Genomic DNA, 18,464 nt, shown 5'->3' on the forward strand with positions numbered 1-18,464 from the left:
CGATGGGAACCGATGCTTTCGTATAACACTAACGCACTAACAAGATCCGCCCTATCCATCAATCCAGAGTGGTGTGTCCCCGGTCCCGGTGGTGTTTGCTGTCGCTTGAACGCTTCGTTCGGTGTAATGTTACACGCTCCGCTCCGCTCTGGTGTCACCCGTAATCCGTTCGTTCGCATGTGCATGTGCCCGGTATGTTTATTCATCTTCCCGCTTTATGTAGTCATCGTCTAAGAACGCATTATTGTCGCACTCTCGACCGTTAGAATCACATTCCGGTAACATGAGCCCAAACAGCCGGATGGGCTGATCGATCATGACACACAGCGCTTCACCGCCAGAGGACAGCACTTAATCGAGCAAACGAGTTAAGGCCCGCGCCAGCCGTTACGGCTCCTTACGGGCCGGCCGATCGATTGATTGATTGCAAGCGTGGAATTGTATCGTTCCCCATTTGGGCGGCTCATTTGGAACCACTTTCCATGATGTCTGTCGCGATGACACACGGCTCCGCGTTGCTTCCATCGCGTTGTTCCATCTTACGGCAAAATTCGTTACGGCTCTGTTTGCTCACAGCCACTCCCAGGTCTCTGCCGGATGATCGACAAAGTGACAAGTGGTTAGCTGTGCAGACTTGTGGATGATGTACTTGCTGGACATGTATTTCTCAAACTGAAATTTGACCTACTTCGAACTACGGAGAAGAATTGGGAAGTAAAAAAATTACCATAATTAGCATATTAACATGTAATTATTTAGTTGCGGCTTCAGAGTTTCAGAAGTTATTTTTAGTATAGAAAACCAAACAACCAGCTTTGTTCTTTACACTTTCTCCAGCATGTTTTATGGTTTGAATACACATAAAAAACTATTAATAAGGTCATCCAAACATAAACGGGGCTTCCGCGTGGTACGAGGCTTTGCACGAGCTTTCCTCACGAAGGCCGTTTCTTGTGCCATCCTTTTAATAATCCACCCAAAAATGCAATGTCACTGTTTTAGGCTGTCCGTTTTTTTCTCTCCTATCCTGGCCTGTTTGTGGCCTTTTAATAAAATATCAATCCGGCACCAAACGGGCGCGCGCACAGCTTTGCTACCGTTCTCGGGAAGTAATGTTTACGACGTTGGAGTCGATCCGGTTCGTCATCGTGGGCGTCGGGTTGGGTAATTGCAAACGTTGCAACAATCTTTCTGCCATTTCGGGTGGCACCATAAATGTCGTCGCTCAGCTCACGGGCGGAGACTACCTTGGGCGGTCGATAAATGTATTTCGGGTGTTTCATTTTCGATATCCACGCTGGTGGGGAGCTGAAAGCTTGATCGAACTGCAGTTTGGACCTGGAGGAGCCCGATATTCCCGAAGATGAAAAAAGCCAATCCGCCAAACGGTGAACAAATGGAAGGCTATGATTCCGGACGGCCCGACGCCGTCCACTGGTGATGTGAGTGACGGTGCCTGTTCGCGGGTTGGAATCGTGAAAACTTTCGGTGATTGCTTCCCTCTGGCCCGCTGTCGAATCCACTCCGAGCAGCGCGAACGATGAGCGGGAGTAGCAAAACCCGAATCGTCCATTTGTGAAGACGCGACGAATATTAATGTAATAGTTTCGTTTCTTTTGATACCAAATGTACCGTGAAGCCCGGTTGCCGTGCCCGGCCCTGGTTCGACGTTCGGTCCCAACGGCTGCAGGATATAGCTTTGCGTCACAATTCACTCAGCAAAGCAGGACGACCCAGGGATCCAGGGAGTGTCCATTTCACTTCACGCTCAAGGCAAGAAGTGCTGTAGATTGCACCATAGCGCCAGGCACTCGCCGGAGGGCCACTGTAATTTTCTGGGTTTGCTAGCGACTAAAGTGGACTGTGCTGCGGCCACTAGCGACTGCGAAAAAATACATCATCCGGACCAGGCTGCCCATAAATTGACGCTGCCACGTGGCGTAAGGGTTAAGACACCCCGCAGCAAACAGCGAACTTGCGGCGGCGGCTGAAGGATGTGGACATTTTTGAAGAGCAACCCGTTCCGCCTTTTTTGGAACCGTTTGTTTGTCAACGCCAGCCGGCAATGGCTGCGAGCTGGCGGCCAACATCCTCCCGAGCTCGCGGATGTGTTTAGAGGTTATTATTTTGCGTCTTTAGTAAATAGAGTTACTTTACGCTGATCACGTCGCTTAGTGCCAGGATCCGGATGTTGGAACGGAGCAGCAGGAAAACCGGCAGAACGTGTGATGTGTGTGTTTAGAGTGTGTAACTTTTCTGTTTACTTACTTAGTAAAATCACATTATTCGCTGACGCAGAGAGCGAGAGAGAGCTGACGGAAGCTGTAGAACCGGCAGAAAGAGTTTGATGTGTTTTGTCTTCTGCAAACGAGAAACTTTGCCATTTTCTTTACGGAGTCGCTGTTGGCCGGGCAAGTTCTTGGGATGAAAATGGTATGAAGTAACGGAATGAAAGCGAAATGAAGATAAACTTACTAAAGTACTTGTAGAATCATTTTTGTGTAGAAATGGCATAATTTCGTTTATTGGAAATTTCGAGGCTCGTATAATACGATGTACTCACGGCAAAAGATCGAGTTTCTTGTTTTTTATATGCGAAACCAACAGCGAAACGGTAGACAATTTATCTCAAACAATAACTCTACCGTGCAGTGGACCATCGTTTTCCGCGAACATCGCAGCCAACTACTTCATCCTCGCGGGTGACACGTCCGGACGTTGGGCCCAAGTGCGGTCAACCAGTTAGCTGGACTGTTATTGGCCACAGTGCCGTTCAGAACGCGCAGAATGCTTCCCTCGTCACTGCTATCGACGTTAATTAGAGGACCCGTGGCACAAGAAAACTTCTTTATTGGTCAACTTTAATCATTCAATTTCATTTGAAATTCTCCCGGTATGTCGACCATCGAACGGGGAGAAGGACCTTTTATTCTGTTGTCATTAAGACTGCACGTTTACGATGGGCCTGCGGGAAGCGTTGGGCGAAGTGGGTTCCGGTAAGAACACGTTCTCCTGGTTCGTTCCTCGTGATGGCGGAAATACTATAATTGTGCTTTTGTTTTATGACAAACTCGTCATTCCTGCTACGGGGACGATCGCAGTCAAAAGCATGCCTTCGGGTGTCCCCTGGAGTGCATTTGGTTGAACGTTTACTTGTATCTCTTTCTATTTTCCACCACTTTAAGGGGTCGCGTCTCCGTCGACTTCAAGTCAACATGATTTACTGGCCATGTGCTTGCCATGGCGACCGCGCGAAATTCATTCCATTCATTACCGTCCTTCTGTTTTCCGTCCCACCACAATGAAGGCGATTTATTTGCGTTTGCCGCTCGTCAGGACGCTCTGCTGCTGTCGTCACAGTTGCGACTCGGCGGTTCTCGGCCGTTTGCCCTTTATCGATCGTTTCGGAAGAAAATTCGTCAGCCAAGCACAGTAACGAAAAATGCGATGATAACGAAACCCGGTGGCAATTTTTGACGGATGCCTGCAGTGATCCGTTCTGCTGGATGTACTTGAAATATTTAAGGGTCACTGATACCACCGGTCCGGTTGGCTGCGAGCTAGTCGATTGTTCGACCGCACAGAAACATAATGACCAAACTGGCCAGTTCTTCTTTCTTTTTTGGCGCTACAACCGCTGAGCAGTCTTGGCCTGGTCAGTTAATGGTTAAACTGGCCAGTTAATAAATAGTAAATACCGCCCTAAATTGAACCGCGACCGGCTAGATTATGGCAAATTATTTTCCAAATACGGTATTCGCGACACAATTAAAACAGAAATGATGAGCACTAAAACCAAACTGAACCCGTTAACGACGGTGATGATACTCACGGGAGGTTCGGAACGCCGATCGTCGCCGAGCATCGACATGCGGCGAACATGAATTTATGACACGCAGCGTAGCGGGGAAATTTATGGCCGCCAAGCAGTATAAGTGGATGATTGTGGTCGACGAGGATTGATAAATATTATGACCATTTGGCGAGAGCGTAAATTGTACCGGTTCAATCCGGTGCGCCGGGCCGCAAAGCACGAGGCCCGTTCGGACCTGTTCCCATTTCGGTCGCTGCGGAGCTCTTTGGGTCAAACACTCGTTGGGCCCAAACCGTACGTAGGTTCGAAACGCACTCCGATATTAGATGTAACGTGCTGCCAAGTGACCGAGAAGCTAATACATCGTCGAAGGCCATAATTCATTTGTCAAATCCTTTGCCGTTCCAGCCGATCTGTTCCTTGCTATGGTGTAGACCTTCCGGCAATGCTTGAAGCTGCAAGTGTACATCTTTTCGAACGGTTGGGATTGGTCAGTGTTCCTTTGCAACGTACTTATGGGATAGATTGTGATGAATGGGCCATCCGGGGTACGTTGTGCCGGCGCCCGCCGGCGCTGTGGACTAACAAGGACCCGGTGCCGGCTGTGGAGCGACATAATTTATGAGTCGCAGCCGGAGCATTGGCTCACCACCGGAGACAGCCGAGACAGTGTGCGTTAATTAGTGAGCGCCGGTTGTCAACAAACGCCCGCGACTCGGTTCTCGGTTGACAAACGAACCTCACCACGGCCGTCTCACAGCGTTACAAGCCAACCAGCGTTCGAAGCTACTGCCTCGAAGGATGCGAAGGATGATTTCCGATGACGATGACGTTTGCCGGATATTGGGCGATTAGAAACATGGCAAAAAGTCATCCGACCATTTTCTTTGGGCCGCTCTTTTTTTGTCTCCGTTGCCAGGATACGTTGCGTGTTATTATTTTTGGTTTCGATCGGGCGGCCAAGTCGCGAGCTGGCAAAAATAAGGTTAAGCAATCATCCTGATGACGCTCGGGGAGTTGCCCCACCCGCGGGGAGCAGCTTAGCATAAAAGGATGTGCGCCTAAATTTAGATGACCCATCCGATGTGCGCCACGGCGGGTTTCGGGTATCACGGTCCGTTTTTTCTTCCCTTCCCGGCCGCACGTTCTCTTGATCCTGGGCTGGGTGTGTGCTCGTTTGACTAACTTTATTTTCCCATTCGGTTTAGTGCCGCTTAGGCTGTGGCGACAACGATGGGTCGCGAATCAACAATGAAACGGAACGGCCGAGAGAGTGGCGAGCGAGTGTCACCAACACCAGCGTAGCGCAGCTATCGGTCGCACTTCCGGGGTCAGTGTCAACCGGCCAAGAAAGTTGTAGGCTTGTCGTCTTAGATCCTTAGCGGGCACCGGGCGGGTCACTCGATGGCCGGCAAATGGATTGGAAAATCCTGCACAGGCGCGCGTAGCAACCGAAAGTGGCGGGCATTGTGGGAAAAAAAGAAGGCGAAACGCCGGCGGCCGGCGTATGTTTTGTGCTCCAGCCCAGCCGGGAAAGCATAACTTGGAGCCGGCATCAAATTTCAAGAGGCGCTGATTGACGTCTTTGACTCCGGCGGCACCGTAAATCGTTGTCGCTTGGCTAACCGTGATTTTGTTTGTTTGTCGCTCGTCAGTCGGCGTTACTCGATGCTGGGAGGTCGAATTTTTGGCCGGTTGCCGGGTCAGGATAGGTCAATTTACCCCACCAACACCCTCGGCCACATCGAATCAGTATTCGGGCACGTGGCGCGATGGCATCTCGGTGCAGGATGCGGAATTCGATTAAGGCAGCGTCCGATTTCGCCGGCCGGGCGTTCAAATGTACAGGGACGGGGACTTTTTGTTTGGCGAATTGATAAGTGATCTCAAGATGTGGGGTTTCGCCTTTCCATACGCCATACGACCTCAGCAGAGGATGGTTCAAATGCGGTCGCTTTAATGTCGGGAATTGAGAGTATGTAACTTAATCGTTTTGTATCATTTTCAAAAGGATAATAAATAATTATTTTTTCAAAAGTGTTACAATTTACGAGAAATATGTTATTTTGTTGCTGTATATATTCATAGAACGCGCTTCTGTCTCACCGGAAAGGAAACAAAATAATCCCCCAAGCTATCTCTATATACTTCCATACATTTTGCTGGCATGGAGCACGTACGGTTCCATTTTCGGCATTACCGGCAGTCTTCCACCGTGGAACCTTTTGATCCCTTCGAAATCCCTCCATTTACTGGATTACGCCAGAGCACGATGGGCGAGAATCATTCGGGTTCACCCGAGCAAAGTAAAATAAAACCAAAACCCCGAAAATCGTATTCATGTTTTGGAGAATTTACACTGCCACAAAAATAGCCCTCCAAAAAAAGGTGGATCACGCCAGGGCTTCACGAGTGGCACACTCGTGTTTGTGGTTGAACGAATTCGTGGCACGACGACAATGTTTGGTGTTTGTTGATTGAATTCATGGTTTTCTTCGGCCCATTCCTTGTGGCGTCGTTTCCGTCCGTTGCCTGAACTTATTTTGCATCTGTCGTACTGCGAAAAAGGCAACTTTTGGGACCCGATCGTTGCCTACCGCTCAAGTGAGCTCCGGCCGTGTCACGTCGGGTATCCAGGACTGTGGAAGGACATTTCACGGCCAAATCCAATGCCGTATTGTTTCAGTTGGCACTGGGTTCATTATCCGTGGCTAGGGAACAGCTGACTTGTCACTGCTCGGAAGCAATTCGAAGCAACGCCGCCGGCATTAGAGTATCGCAAAAAGGCACAAAACAGAAGGAATCCGGCAAAGCAGAGAATAGCAAGACGGTTTTTATTTGCCATTGTTTCGGCGAGTGGGAATTGATAGCAATTGCTCGGAGATCCAAGGCAAAGCAGCAGACAAACAACAATACTAACTTGCAGATCGGAAAGCCATCGGAAAACGAAATCGATACTTGATTCGGAGAATGTCTTTTCAGTGTGGGCTTCGGTTTCGGCTGTCTTATGCTCGATTTTTATTACATCAAAATCAACATCATTCACTGTTGCTGTTTCAAAAACATTATACAAACCACATTGTTATGCAAAAAAAGTTTGACATCAATCGCTAACATAAGTGCGCAACAGTACAGTAAAATGTTCACCGATCGCAATCATCGTCATAACGTACCATGCGCCTCCACGGTGTCCCACGGTGCAAGATGAATAATGGAAATATGTGATACCTTAAATGTGATGGCTATCCAGTTGCTCTTGTAATCATTTAACGTACTTTTTTGGACGTATCAAACAAACTTTCATGACAGTGGTTACGACCAAAAGTACAAACTATAATAATTCCCATGTCCTTCAAATGGGAATGGGAATATTTTTTTAATATTATTTATATCTATACTTTCATTGTCTGCTAAATATCTGTGAACCACTGAAGGTCTATTGCATGTGTGGTGGGCCAAGTAACAACGATTGACTGACCCTCGATACTACCGCCTACAAAGGGGTCCTGGCCATAACAAATGTGTTCGATAATTGCTTTTGTGTGTACTTACAATAAGGTCGTGGAAACTCCTCCGTCCACCTTGGTGAATCAAAAGAAACAAAGCAGAGCCGCAAGATATGCAAATGAATCCGGTATCATTCGAGGACGGAGGACGTATTGACCGTTGGCCAAACAATAACGACCTTGGGAGCCACAAATGTCGGATGGCTTAGTACTGACCAACGAATCTGTCACTACTGACGATTGCTGACGGTAATGCGGCACCTTTGTGGGAAATCGAAATTAAAGGGGCCCAGGTTCGAGCTTGTGACACATCGTTGTTGACCTCTTCAGTTATTATATAATCTGATGATCTGATGATTGTTTTATTTTGAATGCCGACCCGAGTACTTGCTAAAGATATTCGCCGGCAATCAAAAGCAGTAAAGCCACGGCTTTATAGTCCATCCAGCGACGACAGTACGGCCATCCTTAAGTGGCACGAGTGGTGTTGTTTGCATGAATGCTTTCCACTTACTGTTTGCGCGTCTGTCACCGTAGAGAAACCGGAACTTCCATTTGTGGTGACAGTTGATGGGCCGCTCGCGGATTACCCAGAAACCCCACAAACTGCAGAGTGTGGATTCTGTAGCCCTGTTTATTACATTCACACGACTGCTCGTGATGGATTTGCCACAGCAATGCAAATATGGAATGCTCCAAAAAGTTAAGCTTGATGTTTCAATTAACCCCAGATTGGTTGGACCCCTCGTTGCTGCTGTTTGACAAGGTTTCTCATATTTTACGACAGGGCACAAGCGAAAGGTTTATTGCTGTGCTAAATAGTCAAGATAGTTATATTGCTCTTTTGTTTGGATTTGGGATAACTCTTACTGTTATTGACTTCTACGTTACTCCTTTTCTTTGTACTTATTATTAGTTTCTAATTTATTTACGCTTCTAATGGTTGTGGGAGAATGTTTCCATTCCGGAACTCAAGGTGGTGATGGTTATTGATAAATTGGTTATAAATTCTGGTCGGTGACTGGATGGAATCTGTTGGTCAGCTGACGATCCGTCATGGTCGGCCCCAAGGTCGGTTTGGCCCGATAGGATAGGTGGCAGATCTTTCAAAACCGAATGCAGCTCCTCTCACACCGCGTTCTGCGTTTCTACAGTCCAATCTTGTTCTTCGCGGAGTACAGCGTGCAGCCGTATCTGGACGGCAGCCGGGCGGCCATGTGTCTGACGAAGGCGTCCAATGGCTGGACGTTCACCTTTTTCCTGATGACGATTTCGCTGTTCTTCGTGCTACCGCTGGCCATCCTGATCGTGCTGTACGCAATTATTGCCCGCAATTTGATCGCGAGCGATCGGTCACGGCTGAAGATTCGGCTGAGCAAACCCGAGCTGAGCCACAAGGCACGCAAGCAGGTTGTGCTGATGCTGGGAGCAGTCGTGTTGGCGTTCTTCACCTGCCTGCTGCCGTTCCGTGTGCTGACCCTCTGGATCATCATCGTGCCGGAGGAAACGTTCCAGCAGCTCGCCCCGGAACGATACTACGTGCTTCTGTACTTCAGTCGCATCATGCTCTACCTCAACTCGGCCGTCAATCCGATCCTGTACAACCTGATGTCGTCCAAGTTTCGCAAGGGCTTCCTGAAGCTGTGCACCTGTGTCCACTGGACGCGCCGAGGCCACGCTGCCCGCAAGGGCCGCAATCGTTCGGCAACCTTCACGACGACCACAACGACCACCACCAGCAACAGCACGGGCGTGGGCACGACGAGTGTCTCGTTCGGGGGACCCTTCACCGGGTTGGAGGTGCGATCGAACGGTGGCCATTGCTGTGCGTCCCTAGACAACGCAATGGCTCGGAAGGGTTCCCGAAAGCTCACATTATCGCTGGACGATTTGCACTATCGGCTGGCGGATCGTGGCCCACCGTCGCCGTCTTCGTTCTATCAGATCAATCTGATACGCCAGCACTCCAGCCCGGGTCTGTCGCTGGACCCAATTAGTGCCGTCCTGACACCGGCCTCCTTCCAGCCAGCCAGCCGGACCACTCTGAAGCGTCAGCTCAACGTTACCTTCGACGAAGGATCCACGGGTACGGCGGCCAACGACGAACCAACGTCGGCCCTAGCCAACGGAGCGGCATCCGAAGCCGAGCGTCTTCTGCTACACATCGACACCCGGGCCCGGAACCCGGGTCCGGTTGGGGGCCCTAATCCACTGAAATTGAAACTTCCCTGCTTCGGACATCGACGAGCGGGCCTTCGTCCGGCCGGTAGGGCGGCGACCACCCTCCAGCAGCTGTCGCTGGACGAAAGTTTGCTGTCGGCGGCCATTGCTGGGCGCAAAGTTTGACAATTTCCCCGCTCGGTGGCTCGGTTGAGGCCGGCACCCGCCGACGCTGGTCCGGCTTGAGGTCGGAGGCAATCGGCATCGGCCAGCCAGCGGCGGAATGCTGGCCATCGACAACGGTGCCGCGATTGGGGCCTACGGTCGGCACTTACAGCACAGCATCCCGCTGTGTGGTGTTTTGCAAGAGTCGCCGCGCTTCTAATTGAGTTTCGTTGTTGCCCCGACGGTGCCACCCCGGTTCCCGGGGTGGTTCCGGATTACCGTCTCGACGGCACTCTCGCGGTGGATTGGGCGAGGCAGTTTGAAGGTTAGAAGATTTCCCCGCCCCCGGCTGCGTGGGCCCCGACGGTCGATGAACTCTCGGCTGGGTCTTCGCCACCGCTCCGGTTAGTGCCGATCGAGTAGGTCCTGGGGTGTCCCTATCGGTTACGGATGGTAAAGCGGTTTTCGCATCGAGGGTCATAAAAGTGGCTGAAACGATACTCCGAGACGGGTCTGTTTGGGTTACAGAGGCGCGACTGAGCGACAAAGAGAGAGAGAGCGAGAGTAGAGGTCGAGAGAAAAGTCGTAATGGGCCGTAATCGTTGCGGGGATAGCTTTAAGCGTCACTGTTAGGGACGGACTAGACCACCACCGAATGGTGGTGGTGTGTCCTAAAGCTGCAACCAGCATCTCCAAATCATACACTGGTCGGCTGACGATCGAACGCATACACATACGTAACGGAACCGAACCTAGTCCAAAGTGCGACATAAAGATGGAGAAAAGATTAGTGCCGAAAGGAGGCATATTACCGGAAAGCAAAACTATTTCCAGCCTGCCCCGTGCGTATTATTTACAACTCTAAGCTACAACGTGAATGTGATGAGATCGTCCGTTCGTGGACCGTTTTTTCATCGCAACCGGCCGGGCGATAGTTACCGCCATTTTGTTTCTGTTAACGTTACCGCTGAAGTAGTATGTTGATGCCCTTTATAGGCCGGTTATTCTGTATTGAGTATGATTTAAGAATCGAAAGGCATCGTCCCAGGCGGTGCAGTATAGGTAAATTGTTTAACACTTAATAACAGTATCATATGGCGACGCTTTAAAAATGGTGAATGTTGTTTCTGTGATCTCATATATCGTGGTTTAAGGTCGGCCGTTTTCGTTACAGTGTCGAAACGCAACCGAATATCCTGTCATGAAAATGTAAATATACAGATAAACTACTATGCGGCTCTCGGCTTGTTGTTAATTCGATCCCTTTCGAAGAGCAAATTGTTTTGTCAGCCTCATCTTCCTTCCTACAACGCCGGTCGATGAGTTGATTTATGTTGTGCGCCTGTCCGGCTTGCTCCACGACAGATCAACCTGCGAACGAAGGGCTTAAATGTGGAAAACAAAACACAAAATTATGAACCGATATTTCAACACCTAAGCAGGGTTTCACGGGCAACGGTCACGTACTAGGGCCCCATTCAACCTGCGACAGGCGTCGGCTGTGTCTGAAGTTCCGTTCTTTACTCGGTTACCCGTAACGCAAAGTCACCCCGGTTCCGAGAAGAGTTGACTTCATCCATCAGCCTGGCGGCGGCTCGCTGCTTCTGACAGGTGCCGGCTAAGCGCCGAGATAAGCATGAAGAAATGGTCCCGGCCACTTAACACGTCCCAGACACATCCCAGACCCTTACCGGGCAGTCGGGTATTAATTTGTTGCAGAAGACCAAGAAGGGTGAATCATGTCAATGGCGCCGAATTTGAATCACGTCTGAGGCTAAGCGTCTTTTTTGTGAATCTACTATCTACTAGCGTGCTGGTTTGAGTAGTGTGTGTGTGTGTGTGTGTGGGAATGAACACGAGCCGCGAGTAAAGGCCATCCGATCATTCTAAGTCTGAAGCGAAGTGAGCAAATGAATGTCAGTGAGCGAGTGAGTGAGGACGTCAGTGTCAAGCGAAAACAAAGCCGTTACTAATCGCCAACGTTTCATCATAAATCATCAAACACGGGCCAGCTAGTTAGGGCGCACTTCCTACAAGCCGTAATCATCGTCGCCGATTTATGACACTGTCCTTTCACACGGGGCAATTATCTGACATTCCTTTCTGTTCTGAGGCCAAAACAGAGGCAATGGCGAACCGTGTTTTCGTTTATTATTTGTACATTAGATCACTGGGCATGGAAGCGATTGTTGATACGAAGAGTTAATGGTGTGAATGTGTGTTGAGATGTAATGAGCCGTGTAAGCACGTGGTAGTCAGTAGCATATCCTAGAGACGGATGTTAACCATTGGCAGGGTGTCGAACGACGAAGATTGGCTGCTCGGGAGCTCGACGGTTACGAGCAAGGGTAAGATAAATATAAACTTCTAAAATTGGTCCACCATGTTAAGACCATTTGCGTTACCAACTCGTTGATTAACATCGTCATTTTGATTTGTGTAGAATGTTTCCGTTTTCTTTGCACTTTGCATGATTCTCCCAGCACTTGACTTGAAACATTCAAACATGTAATCGCTTGAAATAGATAGTTTTGTTCCGATTTCTAGTACTCGCCGGGGTTTTGTTTATCCTTATCAAACATACGGTGAAAAAAGCCCCTCCCGTAGCCCAGCCTAGAGCACCGTAGAGCACATTATTTGACCCCGGGGTCGTTTTACAAACAATCTCTCTCCAGAGCCGCCACCGAACAAACGATGTACCACGTGCCAACATGTGATGGGTAAGTATTTCAGAACGAGCTATGTTGTAGGCATGCAAACTATCCTTCGCTGCGGATGTCCACATGTCGTTCGGTATCCGTTCAACATAACTGCTACAATTATTTGCACACATTCGTAAAACTTCTTCTACACGCGCTGCCACGCGGCAATTGGGTACTAGGAACAGCGTGACGCTGACGATGAGTTATGACGATTCCGACGTCATTTTAGTCGGTCGGCTACTCCGACTATGTTGTGCAGCATGGTTGAGATTTCTATGCAAACACAGTGTCCGTTACTAGTGTGCGATTTGCCACCGAGTGCCATGCGCCTCCATCGCCAAATTGAAAACATTATGTATGGGGCGAAGTTTTACCGTCCCCTTCCTTAAAGTATGTAAAAAATGTCGATGAAACCTGAAGGGAAACTTCGGACGGGGAGCCTTGCTTGACGTAGGTTACACTCGTGCGTTTTCTATTTCACCGAGCCCGAAGTGTGGGCCGCCATTAGAGGGTATTAAAATGGCTTAAAATTGTTTATTTACTTTTACAATGAAGGCAACGGATGGAGATTCCCGCATCGCGATCACCCGTATCGCCATGTAGGAGGGAATGTGACGAAAATAAATTGTTTCAACTTTTACTCACATGGGACCCGGTGTGCCATTATTTTAATCCACTCCCGTTAACGAGGTACGTTGCCTCGAACGTACGGAAGGAAACAGGAGCCTTAAAACAATATTTTGTGTTTTCAATCAGTCTTAAAGGTTGGAAAGGCACCCAAACGTGTCAGAAAAACAAACAGCCACACACCGGGTACAATGTGCCCGTAAGCCAAATGTGAGTAAAATCCGTAAACGATTCCACAATGAGAACGTATTAATATAGTTCAGAGATAAGATCTAGACCAAGAAAAAGGTGATCGCTACTCAAGTATGTTTCACTATATAAAATAGTGAAAAAACGACAAAACCCAAGAATGAAAAGTATAGTAATCTAATTAAAACCCCTAAAAACACCGTTATGAAATTTGATTTCCCTCAGAATTGCAGAGAATTATTCGGAAAGGCGACAGTGCTTTCTTCCACCCGGCTGGCACTTTACATCGTTACACGGAATTTTGACTTTAGTCACGATTTTGTGGGACAAAGTTTCGCGTAAAGATTAGAAACTTTTTCCCGACGATGCCCGACGCGTTCGGGGATCACCGCCCTGAACGAAGTGTTGTCGGCTTTTTTCGTCCTGCCGGGCGCTGGTTTACCATGTAGGAAACACGAGTCAGACTCCCGCAAGAAGATGCCGGTGGGGCGATTTGGAAGCTGTTCTTGGAAGCGTTCGAACGGGCGGACTTTTATCAATTCCGTCATCGTCCGCTATTGCGCCGTAAATTAATACACACGTTGGTACAGGGTCGACCACTGTTCCAAACTTTCTTTCCAGCCTGTGCGGTACCAGTGCCAGATTCCATTGTATTCCACAGTAGGAGCTAGGCCATCGCATACCACACTCCGGAATGGAATTTCGTTAGCCATGAAAGGCAGCGTCAGGGTCAGAGACGGTGCGTCTTGAGAAACGCACGGGACCGGGATTTCATTCTAATGAACAAGAGCACTAAGCTGGAGACGTTATGAACTGTGCTTTTTGCTCCGACACTGGCTTAGCACTAGTTCGGCTCTGAGTGTCTCTGGCAACATCCCTGAATTGCCAATGAATACATTAGCAAGTCTAGCCAACAGTCGTGAAGTCGTCTTGCCAGAATGTTTAACATGTCGTCGGAAGGAACGTTCCAATTGTTCGGTGATCATCGTCCAATATCTTACGGTTATCATGCTATTAGCGGCAAATCACGAAGCTCTCACGATAGAATAATAATATTAAATGATTTTTGCTCTAGGAGAACAATATCAGGACCCCTTTTTCATTGCATACATTTTGGCGTTGCAATATTGTAACACGGATTGCTTACGTTTATGCGAACTAAGACACCATTTTCGAAACGGACGTTACACATTTAATAAAATACGCACTTTTTATGAGCATGTAAAGAAGTAGTGTCGCCCGAAGCCTTAAACGGCGTGTACATAGCTTTAAGTTTCTTCAACAGGTTCGTGCTCCACTTCAACTGTAGGTCTCTTAGCTCGGCTGGGTTCAAACAGTAGGGTGTAGACTCGCACGACCATGCTCATTACTCGCGTCACGTACATACGGTCTACTCATTAAGGATCTTCTTTGCGTCGTTGGTGTCTCGCTACGTTCCGTGGTTAATTATACGGTCAAAAAGACTATTCTACTTCAACGCGGAGCTACCCGCCCTTCTTCGGGGTTTCGCCCGATTTCGCCGTGTTTCGAACTGTTAGCGAAACACGGTGGTACATTAATTGAATTCCACCCTGCTCGTTTTCATTAAATGTAAGACTCTTCCTTGTTATTAGGCTCCGACCGGGGAGCACCGACAGTTTGGTTCTGAGTCTTACAGTTTCGGTACATTTTCTCGAAGCTTACTAGTGTAAGACATTAAACAATTACACGTTAGCTCGTTTCGATGTAACCAAAAGTGATCACTACTAGGCTCGTCTAGGTACGATTAGAAAACGGTTGTTAAGATGTATTGAAAATAAACAAGAACATATTTCGGCATAGTGCGGCCGAGCCACCAGTTGTTGAGGACACAAAAACTTATTTCATCATGCGCCGTGCCGCTGTGTTATTTCCATCGAACGATGGAAAATTAACGACCCTTATCACCAGATGCCCGCCGATGATGAAAAATGCGAAAAAATGGTCGTCTCATACCAGTGGACAAATATCGACAAAGGGCCGCGATAACGGGGAAAATGCCACAAATGATGACGAAACCAATAATGTAGAGTATGACTTTCAAGTTCGTTACAATATTGCGCTCACTTTGGAAAATTTCATGGTGATTTGGCTATACATAAGGGCAACAATTTGTGAAAACAGTTTCCAAGAAGATTTATCTGATAGACCAAACAACCTGGAGACTTTCCGTTGACTTAAAAATGTTTATACACAATATGTGACACTTTATATTTTATTTTTGAGTTCGGCTAATGGAGACGACATGAATGTTGGGTAAAGTGTTAACATTTTTTATTTAAATTGACAATGTTTAGTAAAAATAATCTTTCCGATAGATGTACAAAAACAACCCATCCATTCTACAATTACAATTCCTTTCCCAAGAGCTCTCGAAGATCGCAAATAATGCAAGGTAAGAGGCGAACCTGTGCCCAGCAACACTTAACAATCGACAGGTAAGTGCCAGAAGTTACGAGCTGAATTGTAAGAGAAACCGTCGTGACACCGTCATGTCCCCAACTTACACAGCAGCTGCATGAACCACGTAGAATAAAAGCCACGGTTGATGGTGGCATTGACTTTCACTGACGATTTTCACTTCCAAGGCACACGGGCCACCACCACATGCACAGCAACTTTACCCATCGCGTAGCGCACCACTGTTTTCCGCTCGAGTCCTGACTCGCCTGACCTTAACTCTGTTCTTCTTTCTCGCGGTTGTTCCCACCTTCACACAGTCCCATCTTGATGATCTCGTCGTATGAGTACGTTGAGTACGTCGATGGCCAAATGGTAACGGCTTGCCTGTCGCCGGTGGACAGCCTCTGGCCGGCTTCGTTCTTTGTCGGCAGCATCGTGCTGTTCTTCATCGTGCCACTTTTCATACTGGTCGTGCTGTACTCGGTCATTGCGAAGAACCTGATGGACAACCCGAGCATCATCATGTCGAACGCATCGAGCGGCAACCGGGGCAACGTGTACAAGTACCGGAAGCAAGTCATCTTCATGCTCGGTGCGGTCGTCGTCAGCTTCTTCGTCTGCCTGCTGCCCTTTCGCGCCTTCACACTGTGGATCATAATCGTTCCGAGTGAGGCGATCGTCTCGATCGGCATCGAGCGGTTCTACATCCTGCTCTACTTCTGCCGCATCATGCTGTACATGAACTCCGCCATCAATCCGATCCTGTACAACCTGATGTCGTCGAAGTTCCGGAACGGATTTCTGCAGCTGCTCGGCTGCGGAAAGATCGTCCGCTCGGACAGCATCTCGAGTGGGGCGCGCAAGGGTGGCGGTACGTTTCACACGGGCTCGACCAACCTGAGTAGTTCGCACGGGACGCACGGTTCGATGCAGCGGAAAAGCGTACGCGAAGATGGCGGCGGGAGTCTTAACGGCACTAACAGCATCCGACGTCCGACGGTCCAGTTTCAACAGCCACCGGTTATCATCCCCTCGCAGCAACATCGCCCTCCCCAGGGGTCCTCGCAGCGCCGACACGCTAGCATCATATCGATACGGTCGACGATACAGACGATGGCCGATCCACCGGCCGAAGAAGAGGAAACGGAAGAGGGCTGTGGCGTGCACAGCACCATACCCAACACCTATCAACAGCAGCCATCAACAGCACTGCCAAACAGTAACGGTTTCTATAGGATTAAGGATAAGGTTAGGTTTAACGGTCATCAGTCTCACCGAACAAAATGGCATCTTCGCCGCAACCGCAGCAGCAGCTTTGATCGCAGCCAGGCCAATGCCACAGGAAAGCAGCCTTCATCGTATCTGGATCCGGGCGAGGACTTGCCAAATGAACAACTGCACAGCGGCAACTCACGCCATCAGGATAATGACAATAAACGATTCTCACTGCTGCAGGCAACGACGATAGCAGCAACGACGACGGTGGTGATGATCGTGGCCAGCGACGAAACGGAGCAACCCGATACGGCTGCCGGCCATGAAGGTTTCGAGCACGGTAACAGATCCGGAGACGAGTGCATAATTGGAGCAACAATACCGACGGAGGGTAGCGATGGATGCAGTATAGAAAAGGTGACTATTTGCGAGCGTAGGCTGACCGATGGTGCCAGGGAATGTGATATTTAGCTTTGATCGGAACGGACCCACGGCTCATCGCCTCCGTTGCGGCGACAGCGCCGCGGCGGTGGTGAGGGTTGGCGGGAAAAACGTTATGAACGTTGAACAGGTTTTCTGGCCGTTCTAGGTATGCAATCGGTAAAGTGGTCCTTGTAAGAGATACCAAGTATTCTCCGTTGTACAGTGAAACACAATTTATACACACATACCAGGTGGGAGGAGGCAGATTTAAACCTCTGTAAAATTTGTCCAAAATACATCTGTATCGGCACCGTGCCAGTGGCCGCACGAGTGCGATGGTTACCGTTTATGGAAGATTTCGATTAGCACTCCTTTCAATCGTGGCAGACTTCGGAGAAAGATGCCTTTCGCGTAACAAGTTATTTACAGGCTTTGAAATTTGAGCTGCTTGGTAAGTAGGCTTAGATTTATTGTGCTGACTAAATAACTTCTTAAAACTTTATGCGAGTGAATAACTTACTAAACACAAATACAAGTTACTTGTTTTCCTTTTATTACATGTTAAATCGGTTAGAATACTGACAACAGAATACTGGCACGTGTGCTATGTTTGGTTTTGTTACCCACAAGGAATATTATTTACTTGGTCGGAATTTGGTTTCCTTTGTCCATTGGTGCTGTAAAACGAAGAGAACATAGTCAACATTCAAAGTAAAATGGTTTATCGCCTTCACTCCATACTTACGCTCTGATTTTCCATCCTTCCACTTTGTAATCTTGATACTAGATTCATTCCGACGAAGGGCTTCGGTTCGGTTCTCGGGTTTCAAAGCTCTGCGTAACAATTGTGCCGTAATGTTGGAGTAATTTATGTAACTAGAAAAAACAAAGATCTCAGAATGATTCTTCCTTTACGGCGATTGGCAACTCACTTTAATCCTGCTGCTCTCCAGTGGACCATGTTGGATGCTTTATTGATCCGGCTGGTTTTGCTACGGGAAACAGGAATTTATGAAATATCGAATGAACAATTCGGGCTTACTCGATGACCATTCGATACTTTTGGTATTATAAGTGCCGCAAGTCAGAAAGGATAAGATTTTCGGCGTGAATTAACCAATTACCTTGTGAAAACTTTAAGTATATGAAACAGTTCAGCAGTGTTTGAGCTCGACTGGCGATAAACGAATAAACGAGAGCGAATATTTTGACAGATGACATATTTTGTTTTTCACCGTGAGC

At 48.4% G+C, this 18,464-nt stretch overlaps 1 protein-coding gene across 1 annotated transcript in view; it reads left to right on the plus strand.

The window, feature by feature from the left end:
- Nucleotides 1–17,270, plus strand: part of LOC128270277 (uncharacterized) — a 30,554-nt gene extending 13,284 nt beyond the window's left edge. Inside the window, exons 4-6 of the mRNA XM_053007679.1 lie at nt 8,475–9,660; nt 15,549–15,619; nt 15,902–17,270. Coding sequence (XP_052863639.1) covers nt 8,475–9,660; nt 15,549–15,619; nt 15,902–17,270 — 2,626 coding nt within the window. The remainder of the gene's footprint in view (nt 1–8,474; nt 9,661–15,548; nt 15,620–15,901) is intronic.
- Nucleotides 17,271–18,464: the final 1,194 nt, after the last annotated feature.

This window comes from Anopheles cruzii, chromosome 3 (genome assembly GCF_943734635.1).
Source record: "Anopheles cruzii chromosome 3, idAnoCruzAS_RS32_06, whole genome shotgun sequence".
NCBI lineage: Eukaryota > Metazoa > Arthropoda > Insecta > Diptera > Culicidae > Anopheles > Anopheles cruzii.